This window comes from Scyliorhinus torazame, chromosome 10, assembly GCF_047496885.1.
Source record: "Scyliorhinus torazame isolate Kashiwa2021f chromosome 10, sScyTor2.1, whole genome shotgun sequence".
Classification (NCBI taxonomy): domain Eukaryota; kingdom Metazoa; phylum Chordata; class Chondrichthyes; order Carcharhiniformes; family Scyliorhinidae; genus Scyliorhinus; species Scyliorhinus torazame.
In genome coordinates, this window is record NC_092716.1 from 230,612,537 (window position 1) to 230,628,578 (window position 16,042).

The window sequence follows — 16,042 nt, forward strand, 5'->3', positions numbered from 1 at the left end:
ATATTATATGCCCAACTATTTCCACAGTTTAACTTTTTTCTCCCCACTGGAAAAGATTTATACAATCGCATTCCAAAGGAAAAAAATATCCAAGATACAGTCACTGAGGTTTCTGTCCCATTCCACTTTATTCCCATAATGATAAATATATACATTTACCTCCAACACTTTCACAAGCTGTCAGGACAACCAAGTGAGTTTCTTGGCATTCATGGTCTGCTATTTTATGATCACCAGCTGACTATCCAGTTTCCAATGCCTCAAAACAAAACAAAAAAAATGTGCTTGGCCGTTTCAATTTTTTAAGTTACAATTCCCAGGAGTTTCATGTAAGCTTGTATAATATTACCAACAAATAAGATGCTAATCAATCAGCCAAGACACGAGAGAAAAGAGAGATCGGTGGAACTACAGGTACTAGAGAGAGAGAGAGAGAAAGCTTGTGGATGCGGGGGAGTGTGTGGGGCGAAGGAGACTAACCCTGTTGTAAGGATGGAAGAGCATCTCAGGCTATGCTCCGAACAGAATGGGCAAGTGTGGTATGTGGTGCAGTAGTTAGCACTGGGATTGCGGCGCTGAGACCCTGGTTTGAACTCCGGCCCTGGGTCACTGTCCGTGTGGAGTTTGCACATTCTCCCCATGTCTGCGTGGGTTTCACCCCCACAACCCAAAGATGTGCTGGTTAGGTGGATTGGCCATGCTAAATTGCCCCTTAATTGGAAAAGAAAAATAATTGTCTACTCTAAATTTATTTTAAAAAAGAACAGAATGGGCAGTTGCTCTTGAGGCTTTAGACAGTTCTTCTGATTTACTGTGCGAAATACCATGTTAATAAAATCTACTAAGCAAATATTATGGGTCACAATGAAAGGAGTCCAGTACATAGTTTACAATTTGACTGTATTACATAAAGCAAAAAGGTATATTGTACCTCCTCTGTGTTATTGACAATACTTTAATTTCATATTTTATGAATGCAGAGCTATATCTAAATATGTTTTCCGTATTGCATCGCAATGATTTTGATGTGGTGATGCACTGCACACAACATCCTGTTCTGTAGGCTCATCCGATTACATACAAGCTTACCCAAGGTATAAATGGGCCCTTTTCAGAGTAACTATTACTTGAGTCATTAATTACATTCCTGATTTAGCTTTCAGCCAAAGCCTTCCATGAAATGACATCTCCATAGTAGCAGTTTGCTTCTTGAGACAAGGCATTTATTTTAGTACCAAAAAGGTCATTCTAAGTCCAGGTCTAAATAATCTCGAACAGGTAAAAGGCTGTTAATCTTGCATTCCTAAGGAAAATTGTAATTCCTTGGTTTCTTTGACTTATCCGGAAATAACTATGCCATGAAGACTTAATGTCTCTGCTCTTTTAGAGCTAGATCGCTTGACAGCTATGTCCACTGCTTTGAAATTACATCACAGTTTCTTTCTGGACTTTCCACGGGTGGTAATCTTTTTGAGAGGTGCTGACTTTTAACTGTAGCTCTTTGATCTTCAGTGGTGGATATCTTTCTTACTAAAAATGTTCACTCCAGGCATGTGAACAAATGGTGTTTTAAGTCGTTTCAAGGCAACACCTGTAAAATTACTTGGTGACATCCTTGCTTTAGTTTCATTTGTTTGCAATCATAGCACTAGCTTCATGGGATTCATCCAGTAATGACAACCTTCCACATGCACTTCATTTCATACACTACTAAGAGTATGCTCAGTTTTTTTTCTGAGCTTCAAATGCTAGTGTTAAAACCACCATATTTCATGTCACACTTGGATTAAACCATCCTTCTAAGTAAAAAATTAATTTAATTTATTTAAAAGCTCATTTTCTTGCTGGAATTGAAACGTGTATAAACCTAGATTGTTTCAATTAGTGATAAACACCCATGATTCAGTAACACATTGAGCCAAATGAGCTATAGAATATCTTGCATATTGGCAAATTGGTAACAAAAGTCAGCGAGAGGTTACTTCATTCTTGTTGCATCTTACAACTCCGAATCTCATCACTGCAAACCAGCATTTATTTGTGTGGAATAATTCTAATACCATTTTGAACACTTTTCTGGACATGCCTACCAAAGAAAAAGTTTTTGGTCAACCCTTATGATTGGTCTACTTTTCAAAAGACCTGAAGTACACCTTTTGCTTCATTGATACAATGCTGCGGTATGTGGAAAATAAATGATCATTTTAGATTTCCTTAGGTTGCCTGCCTTGTTCTTTATATAAAGGATAAGCTGCATGCAAATTCTTCTTGCCCTCCTTCATCGCCATTTCTGACTGGGGAGTTAATTTGATATCTTTTGTTTGATATCTTAGCTTGATGGCTACTTTGACTTCCTCCCTGTCTCCATCCTATTCATGCTTGGATCTGACCTTGGCGGTGAAGTCTCTTGGTACGTTTAACCAAATTAGAGGCACTATATAAGCAGAGCTACTCCATAAGAATAAATTCCACTTTAGATTGCCTCTTCTGGTCGATCCTTTATGCTTTGATAACAAAAAAGAAGGCATCTGTGGTGCATGAAATCCTTGAAGAATGTTGTCCATGCCCTAACTTGTGGACAGTAGGCCTATTCTGTTATATGTGGTAGACAAACTACATTCAAAGAGGCTGATCATACAGAAGGTAGGTAACTTATTTAGATATAGTATTTCCTTTTCCATCATCAGCTCAAACATCTGTTATTAAATACACTTGTTTAAGCCTTTTTATTTAATGTTGAAGCCTGAAATGTGTACCAGAAATGGGTTACTTAGTTTTTCTCAATGCAAAATGTGAGCCTTAGTAAAGAATGACTTTGTATCATTTGCATAAACTGACATGGATCAATTAGCATTTTAAAAGTGAGTTGTGCTGAAACAGATAATCTATATGTGATAACCATATCTTTATAAAACCACTTAGTTCGCATTGCTTAAAGTAATTTTATGACTTGCAGTATTGTAACCCTCGAAAACATTTTGAATCATTTGCAGTGTTCCCTTCGAAAGAATTGCTGATATCAACTTCTCATTGAATACAAATGAGAGTGTAAGTATTTTTAATTTATATTTGGGAGGGTATTGTGGGCAACTATCTGAAAACCAGTTAGACAAGAGATTACAGAACTCAACACCAATTTCTTAACATCTCCTGATATCCAGTGAAATAGCTGAGCCGTATAAACCAGAAAGGTCCAAAATAATTTGTCTAATTTTCTGTAGCAAATTATTTCATCAAGCTTGGGCTGTAGGAATGCTGTAATTGGCATTATCTTTGTGGGACTGGGATGGTACAGCTGCATCAAATGAAATACAGAATTGTTCTGAAATATTTCAACTGTGGCTGTATTGCAGAATTGCAAAATTGTTACAGCACAGAAAGAGACCAGTGCCTCTTCTCTGCGTCTCCCTGTAGCCCTGCACATCTTTTCAGACAATGATCCAATTCCCTCTTAAATGCCTTGGTTGAAACCTGCCTTCATTACACTCAGCCAGTACAATCCAGATCCCAAATATTCATGCATGAAATAGTTTCCCTCATGTTGTCATGGTGCCATTGCTTCTTTTGGTCAATTACCTTAAATCTGTGCCCTCATGTTCTTAATCATTCTGCCAATATTTGATTCAGATTTACCTGGTTCCAGGTCCATTCTTGCCCCACTGAAGTTGACTATCCCATGTTAAAGCATTCTTATTCCAGATTGTTCCTTGTCCTTTTCTATAGTCAACCAAAACCTTATGATACAATGTTCTCTGTCCATTATATATTCCCCAACTAACACCTTGGTCCATCTCACTCCCAAGAATCAGCTCTAACAGTGCTTCCTTTCTCATTGGATTGGAAACATACTGCTGTGCAAAATTCTCTTGAACACACACTAGGAATACTTGCCCCTTTCTTCCCTTTGCTCCGGTCTACATTCAGATAGTGGGTGTGGGCGGCATGGTAGCACAGTGGTTTGCACTGTTGTTTCACAGCTCCAGGGACCCGGGTTCGATTCCCGGCTTGGGTCACTGTCTGTGCAGAGTCTGCAAGTTCTCCCCACGTCTGCGTGGGTTTCATCCGGGCGCTCCTGTTCCCTCCCATGAATCCTGAAAAACATGCTTGTTGGGTGAATTGGATATTCTGAATTCTCCCTCCGTGTACCCGAACAGGCGCCAGAGTGTGGTGACTAGGGGATTTTCATAGTAACTTCATTGCAGTGTTAATGTAAGCCTACTTGTGACACTAATGAAGATTATTATTATAAGAATTATTATAATTACTATAATTCTTACACTCTATAATTTATTCCTCTACATCTTTACCACCAGTTGGTGACCTTTCGGCTACATTGACCAATGTAATTGCACCTTTTTTATTCTTTAGCTCTAGACAGATAGATTCTGTCTATGATCACTCTGGGACACCCTCTCTCTACAGTACTGCAATGCTCTCCTTAATCAGTATTGCCATCCTTCTCCCTTTTTCTGCTTTACCTATCTTTCCTGCACACCTTGTAGCCAGGAATATTTAATAACCACCCCTTGCCATCTTTGGGCCAGGCCTCTGTTATAGATGCAACATAATATTTCCACAAGGCAATCTGTGCCTGTAAATCATCAATCCGCTTTTTAAAGCTACCCCAACCTCTCTCCCCACCTGCACGATCTTTCCAGGCACACATTCATCTACTTTATTTTCCTATTTCTATGCTTGTGCGTGGAACTGTTTAATCCGGCAAACACTATTTCTAATAATAATCTTTATTACTGTCACAAGTAGGCTTACATTGACACTACAATGAAGTTACTGTGAAAATCCCGCAGTCGCCACATTCCGGCGCCTGTTCAGGTACACTGAGGAAGAATTCAGAATGTGCAATTCACCTTAAACAATGACATCCATCATCGTTTGTAAAAGTAGGAGCAATGGGCTTTGATCAGTCATCTCGGAATTGTCTCCTGCACTATTATAAAAACAGGATTCAAAGGCACTTCTCCTTTTTCCTGTCTACCTGTGTTAACCACTGTGCCACTGTATCATTTTTACATCTTGGGCAAAATGGAAGTGGTGAGGAGCAAGATTACTAATTTCTGCATGTCTTTTTTTTTGTCCCTTGAATATTCCCAAATTGCTCCCAGATATCCACTCATCTGTCACCCAGTGGTTGAATTAGGGATAACATTCAATTTACAATGTCCTGCTTGCTCATTTCTTATCTAATATTTGGATCATGCTTGCTAATTCCCTAATTCTGGACGACATCTCTCACTGGCTAAGTCGTTGGTAGCAATGTGGACCATGTTGGCTTATTATTGACCCTCAAATCGCACCCCTCCCTCCCCTACACACACACGTACATGTCAGAGTGCCCTGCACCAGGGAGGCAACAGGGTTCATGTCTGCATTCCACAGAGATGCCTGTCTATTCACCTAACTATCAGATCATCTATCACTATCTTCCCGTTTTCTTTGTGCCCGCTTGTCCAGCTGAACCACCTGTAGTGCCATGAATTTGGTTTTGGCTGCACTCCAGATGAACCATCACTTTCAGCTGCAGCTTTCTCCGTGTGACTTTGTACTATACTTAGTAGGCAGCCTGACATTGTTCACAGAACAGTGCAGAATAGAAGGAGGCCATTCAGCCTATCTGATCTGGGCTGGCTATTTCAAAGAGCATTTCACTATTCCTGCTACCCTGCTCTTCCTCATATCCATGCAATGTTTTCTCAAAGTATTTATCCATTTCATTTTGGAAGTTACTGCTGACCCTTCAGCCTTTTGAAACAGTTTCTCATTACTTATTCCATCTACACCCTTCATGATTTTAAGCATCTTTATCAGGGCCCTCGCTCAAGCTTTTCCAGTCTGTTCTCAGTACTTTTTATTTATTTTTTATCTCCTTTAGTATCCTGGCAATCTCTTTGTTCACCATAGCTTCAACAAAGTCCTCTTCCTTGTTGAACATAAATGGCAAGTACTAATTAATACTTCAGCCATGCCTTCTCTTTCCACAAATGGATCTTCATTTTGGTCCCAAATGGCCCCACTGCTCCTCTGACAGCCTTTTTACTGTTAATATGCCCAGAGAACACTGGTTTCTTTTATGTTAACTGTTATATTTTTGTGCTGTATCTTTGCCCCACTTAATATCTTTTTCACTTGTTCTCTGCACTTCTATATTTAGACTGATTCTCATTTTTGTCAAGCTGGCACCTGTAATTCACCTCCTTTTTCTGCTTCATTCTACTCCTTCGTTCTTGCCTGTTTTGTTGCCCTCCCTTTCCCCCCTTGTAAGAATGTTTTAGGCTGTAACTGAGCCATCTCCTCTTTCAAGGCTGCCAATTGTGCCATTGCATTTGAGTCCAGTCTTTGGCTCCAATTTATCCATGTCAGATCCCTCCTCAATTTGCACTAGTTAGCTTTCCTCCAGTGGAGTGTTTTGATTCCTGATTGCTTCTTGTTCCCCTCCATAAATGATCACTTATGTTTTTAAATTGACTAAGCATATTTAGTTTGTTTAGTAGTGCATTTTAGACTTTTAATTCAATGTTGCAATCTGGTAGGACACAGGATCTTGGTTGTGAGATGCAATTAAATCATTAGTGAAAATTAAGTGCCTCCCATGAGTGAAGCCACCCTGAATGTTATCCCTAATTCAACCACTGGGTGACAGATGAGTGGATATCTGGGAGCAATTTGGGAATATTCAAGTGACAAAAAAAAAAAGACATGCAGAAATTAGTAATCTTTCTCCTCACCACTTCCATTTTGCCCAAAATGTAAAAATGATACGGTGGCACAGTGGTTAACACAGGTAGACAGCACTGGGAACCCAGGTTCAATTCCAGCCTCAAGTCACTGTGTGTGTGGAGTTTGCAGTTTCTCCGTGTCTGAGTGGGTTTCCTCGTGCTCCGGTTTCCTCCCACAGTCCAAAGATGTGCAGGTGTTAGGTGGTTTGGCCATGGTAAATTGTCCCTTACTGTCCAAAGCTGTATAGATTAGGTGGAGTTACAGGGATAGGGTGGGGGAGTGGGCTTGGTCGGGTGGTCTTTCAGAGGGTCAGTGCAGATTCAATGGGCCGAACGGTCTCCTGCACTGTAGGGATCCTGTGATTCTATGATAGTTGGAAGATGTGCGGGTTAGGTGGATTGACCATGCTTATATTGCCCCTTAGTGTCCAGGGATGTGCAGTTTAGGTTAAGGGGTTATTGGGATAGGGCGGGGAAGCGGGCTTGGGTGGATTGCTCTTTCAGGGAGTCGGTACAGATTTGATGGGCCGAATGTGTTCTCCTGCACTGTAGTGATTCTATGAATGTGTTTGAGAGTTGGAGTGCGGGGGAAAGTTTGGACAGATTGGGCCTGTATGTATTGGAGTTTGGAAGAATGAGAGATGATCTTGTTGAAACATATATGATCCTGGGGAGACTTCACAGGATGGATGCTGAAAGGAACTAGCTACAAAACTGCCTTGATAGGGCAACACGGTGGTGCAGTGGGTTAGCCCTGAGCCTCACGGCGCCGAGGTCCCATGTTCGATCCCGGCTCTGGGTCACTGTCCGTGTGGAGTTTGCACATTCTCCCCGTGTTTGCGTGGGTTTCACCCCCACAGCACACACATGTGCAGGGTAGGTGGATTGGTCATGCTACATTGCCCCTTAATTTGAAAAAATAAATTATTGAAATTTTTTAAATTTTTTAAACTGCCTTTATTTCTCAGGAGTAAAATCTCAAACTGAATTCTTGATAACGGACAGGTTAAGGGGGGAAAAAATGCATAAAATTGTGCTGACTTAATTAGACAGTATTGGCAGCACAGTTCCAGGTCCCAGGTTCGATTCCCGGCTTGGGTCACTGTCTGTGTGGAGTCTGCACATTCTCCCCGTGTCTGCGTGGGTTTCCTCCGGGTTCTCCGGTTTCCTCCCACAAGTCTCGAAAGACGTGCTGTTAGGTAATTTGGACATTCTGAATTCTCCCTCTGTGTACCCGAACGGACGCCGGAATGTGGCGACGAGGGGCTTTTCACAGTAACTTCATTGCAGTGTTAATGTAAGCCTACTTGTGACAATAAAGATTGTTATATTATTATTGTAGACTATTTTGCTGAGAGGAGAGGATACATTAGAACATACAGAGAAATCATCATCAGAAAGCAATTATTTCACTTGTATTGCAATAGTCTTCACACTTTTGTGTGGAAGACAGCTGCAAATATTAGCACCCTCGTAGGAACTGCCAATTTTCAAAAGAGAAATGTGCTTCAATTTCAGAAAACGCATCAGTATAGACTGATCAATACAATGGACAACTTAGTTAACAAATGCGGAATAAAGAAATAGAAATCTAATTGCTGTGGTCTCTACAATCCACAGAACAACCTAAGGCGGCATTCTCCTGCGAGTTGTGAGCCCAGCCAAGTAGGATAAAAGTTCTATTACAGTTAAGGGTTCTAGCATTAAGCACATCACTGAAATATGGCGCAAGTAACACTTCTACAGTCATCATGCGCTACATTTCTAACATTGTAATATGGGAAGTACTTTTGCCTCCTGAAGACACGCCAAATATATGTTCCTTTTATGATACGTCAAAAGTAGTTTTTCCCGGTGGCAACAAATAAAGTTTTGGTTAAGTGGTTCGACATGCCTTTAATACCCAGTAATACAGTTTGAGAAAAATAAAATAAAGTTAATGATTCAGTCGATAATTTCTCGAGATACTTATTTAGGCGAATTGTCTATCGCACATTGCATCCAACATAAATATAACTTGCGATCATTATCCTTTTACTTGGAGCACGTGAAAATACAAATTGGGAACTGGTGTAGGCCATTTGGTCCCTCAAGCCTGCCGTGCTATTCAATAAGCTCATGGCTGATCTGATTGTAGCCTTGATTCTGCATTCCACCTACCCCCAATAACCTTAGATTGTTGACTAACAAGGGAGTCAATCTACCTCTGCCACCACCACACTTTGGGGAAGTGAGTTCCACAGACTAACAACCCAGCCTTAGATTAAAATCACTAGCTTTCGGAGCGCAGCTCCTTCCTCAGGTGAATGAAGAGGTCTGTTCCAGAAACACATATATAGACAAATTCAAAGATGCCAAACAATGCTAGCATTAGCAGGTGATTAAATCTTTACAGATCCAGAGATGGGGTAACCCCAGGTTAAAGAGGTGTGAATTGTATCAAGCCAGGACAGTTGGTAGGATTTTGCAGGCCAGATGGTGGGGGATGAATGTAATGTGACATGAATCCCAGGTCCCGGTTGAGGCCGCACTCATGTGTGCGGAACTTGGCTATAAGTTTCTGCTCGGCGATTCTGCGTTGTCGCGGGTCCTGAAGGCCGCCACGCTTCGGGACATCCTTATTATACGCGGTACATACTCGTGCGACTCGGCCAACGTTGTCTACGTCATACACTGCAGGAAAGGATGTCCCGAAGCGTGGTACATTGGCGAGACCATGCAGACGCTGCGACAACGAATGAACGGACATCGCGCAACAATCACCAGGCAGGAATGTTCCCTTCCAGTCGGGGAACACTTCAGCAGTCAAGGGCATTCAGCCTCTGATCTCCGGGTAAGCGTTCTCCAAGGCGGCCTTCAGGGCCCGCGACAACGCAGAATCGCCGAGCAGAAACTTATAGCCAAGTTCCGCGCACATGAGTGCGGCCTCAACCGGGACCTGGGATTCATGTCACATTACATTCATCCCCCACCATCTGGCCTGCAAAATCCTACCAACTGTCCTGGCTTGATACAATTCACACCTCTTTAACCTGGGGTTACCCCATCTCTGGATCTGTAAAGATTTAATCACCTGCTAATGCTAGCATTGTTTGGCATCTTTGAATTTGTCTATATATGTGTTTCTGGAACAGACCTCTTCATTCACCTGAGGAAGGAGCTGCGCTCCGAAAGCTAGTGACATCGAAACAAACCTGTTGGACTTTAACCTGGTGTTGTAAGACTTCGTACTTAGATTAAAATGTAATGAATTTTATGTTGTTGGAAATTTCTGACATTATATGTTTTGAATCCAGGCTAATGTTGCTCTATTTGAGGCATGCTGTAAAGAGAGGATTCAACAATTTGATGACAGCGGTTCTGATGAAGATGATATTTGGGATGAAAAAGATATAACTTTTGCTGAAGGTGCACAAAACCGACACAGGTAAGCTGACTGGGATAGGCACACAGGCGCTTTCTTACCATCGGCGCTTTGCGCCCCAGTCCCCCTCCGTACATCTCTCGGGCCCTGTCTCCCCACCTCGCGGGCCCCCGCACGTCCCCGTCCGCGCGCTCCCCTCCAGCCCCTCGTGGGCTCCCTCCCTTCTCCCCCCTCCCACCCTCCCTCGGCTCTCTTCTGTCCACCCTCCATAATTTAGTTCCAAAAAAATTCTGAATTGATTTTAATAGTCAAGTTTTAATTGACAAAATATTTTTATTTTCAATTTTGTGCAGAAGTTCAGGGAGCACAGACAGTGAAGAAAGCACAGATTCTGAAGATGAAGATGTGGATAAACGGAATAATTCATTTGTACCCAATGCCACTCCAGATGATAGAATGGAAGTGGATACAAATGATGGCAAGTGTAGTGATTGCATCCAACTTGATGAATTTTGGCTGATCTTAAAATGGTGTTTATGACCTTCATGAAGCTTAAATATTTGAGGAAACCTTTTGTGAACTATGAAATCAGTCTTGTAATTCTCAAACTAAGTTCTCACTTTGTGCCATGGAATTGCTCTAATGTAAAATCTTCCTCCAGTGCGTTCAAATTGTAAAAATACTTTCCATGGAATAAGTTGATTTTCTTTCTTTGCTTTGTTAAAAGTATTTGTTGGTTCAGGGAAGTGTGTCCTTTTTACCAAATATCAGTAGCAATTGTTCCCTGGTGACTAGTAATGCACACTTTAAAACCTGTGGGGCACTAAGTAAATGCTTTCAGTTAATCTCAACAATGAAAGAACCTTTCACTTTCTTCATGTTGGATCTCTAATGTTTGGTGTCTAATATTCTGAATGTGTTTTGTGGGACAGAGCCTGTTATGCCTAAGCTTACTTACGTTAAGTTCTAGCTGTAGAAAAGACATAATGAATACAAAATAGACTTGAAGTTGAGTCGGATCAAGGTCATGGAGGTGTTGGACCAGATTTGGTTTAATATTATTTGCTCTAATTGGTATCCTATGCCCTTTGTTGGATATATAAGGATTAGATTTGACTGTGATGGTCCCTATCGTCACAAATGAGCTAAATTGCATGATGAACCGTTGGCACTTGGGCAAATTAGTAGAGATTATGATGTCCCTTTCCTCTGCCAGAAGAGAGAATTGAATGAATTGACTATTTGTGTCAATGTAGCATCGATAAAGACCTCTGACGTAGTTACCTATCTCCTTTTGTTAGGCAATGTTATGTGGGAGTAAATTTGAAGGACAGGAGAGAAAATAAGTTACAAAATAGGAAGTTAATGAATTGACAGAACTATTCAAGTGCATTAACTATAATTTATAGGAGGACTAGGTACTTTGCCATAACTACTGTGATGGGCCTGTGTGATTTGGGGGAAAACTTATGTTTTATGTTGGAGTGACAGTCCCTACCTAGTAAAGCAACTGGCTTCCAGTAACTGACCATGTGATTTTGCTGGGAAAATGAACAATAGAAACGGGGGCAACCAAAAGTTAATTATAGGGGCGGGTAGAGTATAATTCTGTTTGCAAGTTGATTGTATTTAGTGTGGAATTAGCTGAGTGCAGGGATCATCTCTTTCAAGCAGAATTCAGTTGAAATTCTGTGTGCTGGCTAAAGGGGTATCAAAACCTTAATAATTGAAGGACTCGTGAGGTGAAGTCTGGGATAGCCAAGCGGAGAAGAGAGAGAGAGAAAGATTTTGATACAAGCCTCCAGAGTTATAGAATAGTAGAACCAAGAAAACTCTGACCTGAGGGGGTAGCACTTAAGATCCAGTGATGCCTGTGTTGAAGTGACTCTCCAACTATTGGATGTATGGCAGAGATTTGAAGAGACAATCTTACCGGAAGTAAGCCGAACGCCCGTATTCAAATGGTTGAAACTGTAGTCCAACCAAGTAGTTAATCTTCCATTTTCTGACTTGGGTCATTGGGCGTGTAAGTCAAACTGGGGGCCAGTTTAGCTCAGTTGGCTGGACAGTTGGTTCGTGATGCAGAGTGAGGCCAACAACGTGGGTTCAATTCCTATACCAGCTGAGGTTGTCCATGAAGGCCCCCACTTTGCTCCTCGCCTAAGGTGTGGTGACCCTCCGGTTAAATCACCACCAGTCAGCTCTCCCCCCTCAAAGGGGAAAGCAGCACATGGTCACTATGGCGACTTTACTTTAAGTCAAATGGGTATAGAAGGAAATTTGACATTTTTGTTGTCAATCATGAACCATGTGGCTTCATTCTTCATTTAGTACATACCTGGGTTTTGGGATTCTTAAAATAAAACTCAATATTACTGGTCTCAATCAAGATCATAAAACCACCTCCCAAACTTTCATTCATTGAGCCAAGCAAGCAGCTTTTATGCAAGAATTAAATGCAATGATTGTCATGGATTGTTTGGTTGCAGTAAAGTTTCCTAATTGTAGGAATTGTTTTTACAGCCCCAGGATGGGCAGCAAACCTTGAAGTGCCTATGGAAACTGCAAATATAACTGCAGTAAATTCTAGTGAACCTCCTTTGTGGAGTTCAGGTGACTCCGTACCGCAGGAAGCTGGATGGGCTACTTTTTCTGATTTTTCATCTCAATTAAGGTAATATTTATTCTGGATACCACAAAAATACCTGTAATTGAGTTGTATTGATGTTTTCTTAGATTACTGTTAGAGGCCAATCATAAACATCAAGTCTCAGAGTTTTGGAACTCTCTTCCAGTCGTACTTAACCACATTACTTCCCATGCATTTATAATCTGCTAAAACTCTATCTTGTGATTTAACTTTTAGTCTCTTACACACCTATTTCCCCTTTTTTAATGTGCATGGCAATTCTTGAAAGAAATTTGACCTCATGTAAGATTTTGTCCAACCTACCTTGTGCTGTTGTGGTAAATATATTTTGTATACATTGCTTACATTGTCACTTGGAATCTCTGCTACCTCTGGTAAAGAAAGCTTTAGAATCTTTCTTGAAAATATTAGAGTAAGGAAATGTCCCCTGATCAATTTAACTGCACAAAGATGCAGATGTTGAGAGCACTTGTAAGCTCCAGTTAGTTGTTAAAGAATCAGTCCCCTAATTCTTTTTAAAGTTTTCCAATTAAGGGGCAATTTACCCGGGACCCCAGGAAGAGCCTGAGGGGATCCCGTCTGTTGATGACCCCGGTGGCGGGATCAAGGCAGGCCCTGGGTTGGTTTGTGGGCCCGTGTCGCCAGCCGTACTCAGTGTGGTGGAGGATTTGGGCCCGGAGGGTGAATGTCCGAAGGCTGTCAGCCGCCCAGTGTGGGAGCGAAGGGTGCACATGAGGCTCTCTGCAGTGGGGTGCAGGGCTCACTCGTGCCTGACACTGTGTCGCCTCTCACCCCTTCTGGGGGACTCCCATAATCTGGCACATCACAATTGAAGGTTCTTTTGTTTTTCTACCTCCGTAGATAGTTCAGGCAGTGTCCTATTGGGCCCCCCCTCCACCAACACCCCAACTCTTTCCCCCCCCCCCCCCCCCTCCTTTCCCTCCTGTTGGTACAGAGGCGAGGGTATCTGGTCTCTTCACAAAGTTTAGTGCGTGTACCATTTGTTTTTTGTAGAAGTGTGTTGTGAACTGTTTTAATAATCAGAGTACCCACCCCCCTCCCCATGCATTGGTACAGAGGGGAGGGTACCCTGTTTCTCCAACACAAAATTAGTGTTTGTACCGTTTGGCCTTGTATATATTTTTTTACTGTTTTAATAAAAAGATATGGCCAATCCACCTGCCCTGTCCCGTCCGACCGCGAAGCACCCTGCTCGGGGGACAGCGGCAGCTGCTGGGATTTCCTCACTATCCCCCGCCTCTTTTCTTTCGGGGACTGGGCGTGACATCTATGGAAAAGAACCTGGATTGACGTTGTTTGCGGGGGAGAGGGTCACACACTGGTCTATCTCTGGAGGCGCCTCCAGGAGGCGCCTCCAGGCTGATTCCGTGTCCCTCAATGCTTCGCTCCAGAATTTGTGGCTGGGACAGAGCACCCTCTGGTTCGAGGTCACGCACCTCACTACTGCCACCCAGAGGGGCTAAATTGCCCCTTAATTGGAAATTTAAAAAAAAGAATTAGGGGACAGATTCTTTAACAACTAACTGGAGCTTATAAGTGCTCTCAAACATCTGCTCCTTTGTGCAGTTAATTTGGTAAGGGGACATTTCCTTACTCCAATATTTTCAAGAAACATTCTGTGGCATTGAAGATCTCTCAGACGGCAATCAATTAGAAATCACTGAAATTATGAGAACTTGGGAGTATTGCTGAGAAAAGAGACATGCTGTCAAAACTTTACGTCCAGCTTTCATCAAGGCAGAATCACAAGAAAACCAAATCTCATGGGGAACAACAATTTATACTGCATGAAAAGTGAGTGCTGATTGGTTGCCAAGTAAACTCTGGTAGAGGAGTTGCCATGGAGAATCCACCAGGGAATCGTTAACTGCAAAGCTTTTGTTTAAATTCAAACCAGGGGATGGACTTTGGTCAAGGCTTTGCCATGGGGATTTTGGTTGAAAAATGGAAAATGTGTAGATCAGTTCTTTCCATTTGCAAAGCTCATTGTGTTAAATATATGTAGCTTCCAGAACGGGTAAGTGAGCCACACTGTGAGCCTGTCGGTGTAATTCTCAGCACTTTCAGGATTGTTTAGCAAGTGTTGTCCAATTGCAGAATCACATCTAATATTGGATGCTATGTTCTGAGTTTTGTAAACACTGAGTGGTTGAGGACAGAAAGTACTCTCTGCATGTTGAAAACAATTCAAGGGACGTGCTGTTTGATACAATCCGCCAATTGTTGGGATGTACAACCTACACACTTGGCATCGCAAGGGCACTGAAATTCATATACACATTACGCACTTGTGTGGTAGACAAAATATCTTTTTGATTTGACGGCAGCTTCCTGTTAGTGTTGTTACTGCAAAGTAGCAGAGTGAAATGGATAGCTTCACTTGTTGCATTTCGTTGCTGTCTGAGTCCCACTTTGCAGAAGCATTCTGTGAATCTTTTTGCTGATGGACATTTTAGATGAGAAGATAGAAATTGTTCTCCTCCAAAAAGAAAGTGGAACAAAGACTCTCAAGTATCTAGCAACAGCGTGCAGTTCCAAATGTTGTCAAACCCAATATATAGATAACAGATCCATGTTCGTAATGTTGCATGTTGTGTAAAGGTGTAAGCAATGGGTAAATATTGGACTACGGTACCAGTAACTTTAAAATTAAATATTTTTTGATTCAGCTCAAAGGACCCTTTAAGAAGTAGTTCGCCTGTTGAAATGGAAACCAGTGCTGACCCAGTGGATCCGCATCACAATAATGTAATAGCACATCCTGAAGGTAATCCTCCTCCTCACTTGTTTCAAATGTTGATTTTTTTTTTAAATGTTAAAAAGCTAGATACATTTCAGTTTTCTCCATAAAAATGCCAGTGAATAAAAATAATGGTTACAGCGCAAAAGGAGGCCATTCGGCCTGTTTTAGCTGTGTCCGTTCTCTGTAGGAGCATTTCACCTTGTCCCACTTCCCTTTTTTCTGTAGCCCTGAAAATATTTTCTCTTTAGATAATTATCTAATTATCTTTTGAAGGCTTCGATTGAATCTGCCTCTGCCATATTCATGAAGGTCATTCTAGATGCTAATCACTAGCAGTATAAAAAGATTTAGCCCTCATGTTGCTTTTGTCAAATCAGTGTCCTCTTGGTCCTCTGCCAATGGGAGCAGTTTCTCCCCATTTACTCTGTCCAAGCCCCTCATGATTTTCAACAGTTCTATTAATACTGTTTAGCACAGGGCTAAATCGCTGGCTTTGAAAGCAGACCAAGGCAGGCCAGCAGCACGGTTCG

The 16,042-nt window shown here is 41.8% G+C and overlaps 1 protein-coding gene across 9 annotated transcripts in view; it reads left to right on the top strand.

Moving 5' to 3' along the window:
• ppp6r3 (protein phosphatase 6, regulatory subunit 3) overlaps nt 1-16,042 on the top strand; it is a 169,948-nt gene that overhangs the window by 130,481 nt on the left and 23,425 nt on the right. For all 9 annotated transcript variants that reach the window (XM_072466552.1, XM_072466549.1, XM_072466550.1 and 6 more), the window contains 5 exons: nt 2,994-3,048; nt 10,031-10,161; nt 10,452-10,576; nt 12,622-12,772; nt 15,439-15,536. In XM_072466552.1, coding sequence (XP_072322653.1) covers nt 2,994-3,048; nt 10,031-10,161; nt 10,452-10,576; nt 12,622-12,772; nt 15,439-15,536 — 560 coding nt within the window. The remainder of the gene's footprint in view (nt 1-2,993; nt 3,049-10,030; nt 10,162-10,451; nt 10,577-12,621; nt 12,773-15,438; nt 15,537-16,042) is intronic.